The following is a 3,576-nucleotide window of genomic DNA, read 5'->3' as shown; positions in this document are numbered from 1 at the left end:
CCCCCAAAAAAAAAAAAACGGAGAAAATAAAAATCTAGAGTAGTTCTGGTTTAAGATGACTTGCATCCTTGAGAACAGAACAATATATGCGAAGCAGTATTTGCACCCACATAAGGTAGTTACACGAAACACTTTTACGCCACTTCCACAGTCCTCCCAGCCTAAGCGAAGCATCCTAGTCTAATAATAATATTTTATGTGCATAAAAGGAGAAAATAAAATATTTAAATATTTTATTGTTAAATCGGAATATTTGAGATAATAGTTTTTGACTATCCCTGGCACTATTGTACACCAATACAGGCAGATTTTGCCAGGCTCTCGTGAAGTTCCGATGGGATGATTTAAACAACTAGAGCGGTTTAAACATATTTCTAGAAGTGGATAGTGATTAATAGTTTTATTTAATATCAAACATGATTTTATTTTGCCTTTAAAATTTAAAATCTTATTTTGCGTTTATTCAATAACATTGCCACTGACATGTAGTTTTGCCTTGTCGATTGTTCACACGGATATGTTGATCGTACAATCGAGTCTCCGAAGCAGTCAAAAACACAGAGCAGCAAAATCCGTCGACTTCGCTACTTAAACATTAACAAACCGTTAAAACAAAAGTAAATACAAATTGCAAGAAACTCAAAGTGCCTTGAGGTACGTCCACTGTCGGAGATCCAACAAAGTCGATTGTTGTCTTGCCGTTCATGTCAATGTTAATACCTGTCTGCTTCTTATTGAAGACGGCTTCATACTTGGACGCCTCTTTTAAAAGAAAGCCCCCCCCCCCCCCCCGCGCGCTCTTCAATGTCGTACTGGATAGAGTGCCTTAAATATTGCTGCAACAAGCTAAAACGATATTAATTAAGTTTAATCAGCAATAATAAAATCGAAATCATTTTTACCCCACTACCTCCATGTCGGATCTTCGTTTGCGCCCTTGGTGCGTTATTCGCCTAATAGGAAGTCGATTACGCTTGAGAAATCGCCGCAAATACTCGATGTTTGCACGCCGCGATCGACTTGCAAAGAGGTCCCCCTTGAACCGAGCGTGCATCAGCAGCTGGCATTCCATGGGAACACACAGCGAGCGGTTCTTTCTCATGTCTGTTATCCAGGTTAATAACCTGTAGGTACATCAATAATTATTTTGAAGATTTAGTTAGCCACAGATTAGTTTTTAACAAATATCTTTTCTCGAGGTCCGGGTGTTTTACGGAGAGCTTTTGTCGATTGCCTGTAGCGACGTAATACTTGTAGGGAGAAGCACTGACAATGTCATCCTTCTGTCGATTCCACCAGTAGATGGTGGTACGGTGCACGTTTGCATCAGCTGCTACTGCGACAACGGAGGCCTCCTCAAGGGCGCGAAGTCCACCCAGCTTACTTCTATTTTTGTTTTTTATCTTCGTGTCATTGCCAGAATAAAAGTGGGAGGATGAAAGGCATTTTGGCGCGCAACTGAAATTGTTGGTGCGCCGTGCAAGAGACTTCTAACAGGAGTAAAAACTGGACGCCCATTTATGCATTTTATATTGTACATGAACTTTTTTTTTTTTACCAGTGTAGCATTGGATCCGTGTTATACGGTACGTTAAAGATAAAGATAAATTACGTCAGCACGATTATAATCTTAAGCAAATCAAACACAACAAACTCTACTGACCTGGAGGGCCCATGGTTTGAACGAGAAGCTCATCGTTGCGATCCCATGCCGCAGTAGTCAGATTTGCACTACCGGTGGAGACGAACATATTGTCCGTGTATATAAGAACAAATAGCTTCTAATGCATCATGCAGTTGCGATGCAGGACGGGAATGCCAGCGTCAATCCTTAGCTTCAGGCATCTGATGGCAGTCTACCCACTTAAAGTCGACGATGACTCGTACGGGCTTGTGCAGTCGATGCAGACGGACTAGGACAGGACAGAACGCAATGTCGCTCAATGCGTAGAAGGAAAGGTCTGCCCCCTATACACCATCGTCCTGAAGTCTCCCGCGTAATGCATCTCTCGCGTTGCTGTCAGCATCAGCAAAGCGTACTGCTGTAGATTTAGCCATTTCGTAAGTTTAGTCATCAAACGAAACGATGCCGGGATGAGTCTGGGCTTGCCGCTTAGATCTCCACTGACATTATCGGGGTTACACTTGTACTTTTTGTAGTACAAGTGGTTGCAGTGTCGGGATTTCCGCGACATCGCCGGTAATTTTACACCGTCCCCGCATATGATGCAAATGGCCGTCATTCTCGTCGAGTGCTTTTATTGAACAGATAGCTTTGCTTCTTTGCCTTTTGGCGACAGGGTTTTGACGATGGAGTGTCATAATATATACCGGTATCGTCATTATTGTAGGTAGCACTCGCTGGATATGAACCAAAACTCTCGTTTAACTTGACAACGAACGCTAGTTGGATGGCAGCGATTTTTTTCTAATATACATAAAGAGCACATAGTCGGTTTTAGTGGCGTAAAATACAGTTGTAGAGCAATTGTGACAGTTGAATAACATCTTTATATCCGCTGTTTGCTGCACAATCCCGTGGCGGTAAACGAACCGCGGAAGCAGCCGAAACAGAGACTCGTATGCAGTGCTCGCATCTTTCTCGTCTTTGACGTACAGTAGCAGCCACACGAAGTAGCAATCGCGCACAATAGCAGTCATAGCGCGTGCCGTAAGCGGGAGACAGTCACACCTGGTGTCCTCCACGTAAGTGATCAGCTCCATCCCAAACAGCACGCTCTCGGGCCGGCCCGGCGCTCTCGAGAGCGTCTTCTCGCTCCCTTCGTAGGCGAAGATCTCCTCTTTCTTCTTTCGCCAGTCGCATATAGTCCACCGCGGGATACCTTGCGGGCGAGCAGCCTCGCGCTCACTCATGTCATCTGTGGCTTGCAGTACCTCTCGCTTCATCCTAACGCTGTAGCGCTTGCGGAGCTTCTTCCCGCTAATCGCGGCAACCAGAGTGTCCACGGCTGCTAGCTCTGCGTGCAAAAGCACTTCGTCCTCCTCGTTCGGTGTTGTGGCTGCCTCCATTTTACCGACTGAGAGGTTGGGAATTAACGAGTTGGTGTTCTTGTGATTGGTTAATATTGAGTAGTATTGTGCTTTGATTGGTTGGTTCTTCACGATCTGCACTGTCTTTTCTGTTCGTTTCGGGATTCGACTGATAGTTAGCTGATAGCAGTTGCATTATGTCCGTCGCTGTAATGCAATACTGTATTTCAGAACGGAGCGCAATTCATATTGTGCTCCTTTGCTAAATAGAATATCGTTAGTAGTCGAGGCGGATATTTAGGGCGGTTAGTCGTAGCCAAATGTACTTGAAAAACACCGACTAAGCAAATGAGCAATGGCCAACACTAGTATGAGTATGTCCTTATTAATAGAATTTCGAGCTTCAGCAAACTTGTTACAAAATTAGGTGGGGCTGCCAACACAAGAAAATACAACAGAAGCTAGAGTATTGCGGAGATGTCGAGCGCAGTATTATACGGAGTTTGTTGTCAAGACGGAGAGGGAAAGTGAGCTGGCATCTTGAACACGCGCAGCGCACCAAAATTGGATGGTGTGTGGCTTTCC

General features: G+C 44.5%; 2 protein-coding genes across 2 annotated transcripts; both read right to left on the bottom strand.

Moving 5' to 3' along the window:
* Positions 1-826: 826 nt before the first annotated feature.
* On the bottom strand, positions 827-1,676 carry PPTG_22310 (hypothetical protein; the record flags this gene model as incomplete). The annotated part of the gene is made up of 3 exons (XM_008903346.1): positions 827-836; positions 903-1,104; positions 1,664-1,676. The coding sequence occupies 3 exons, from the start codon at positions 1,674-1,676 to the stop codon at positions 827-829; spliced, it is 225 nt and encodes a 74-aa protein (XP_008901594.1).
* A 727-nt stretch (positions 1,677-2,403) lies between these two features.
* PPTG_08044 (hypothetical protein) lies at positions 2,404-3,030 on the bottom strand (the record flags this gene model as incomplete). Its single annotated transcript, XM_008902945.1, has 1 exon — positions 2,404-3,030. One exon carries the CDS (start codon positions 3,028-3,030, stop codon positions 2,404-2,406), a length of 627 nt encoding a protein of 208 aa, XP_008901193.1.
* Between the last annotated feature and the right edge of the window lie 546 nt (positions 3,031-3,576).

The sequence above is a fragment of the Phytophthora parasitica genome (assembly GCF_000247585.1).
Source record: "Phytophthora parasitica INRA-310 unplaced genomic scaffold supercont2.15, whole genome shotgun sequence".
NCBI classification, from domain to species: Eukaryota; Oomycota; class Peronosporomycetes; order Peronosporales; family Peronosporaceae; genus Phytophthora; species Phytophthora nicotianae.
The sequence above is the reverse complement of the archived record's forward strand: the minus strand, read 5'-3'. Positions and strand labels throughout refer to the sequence as shown.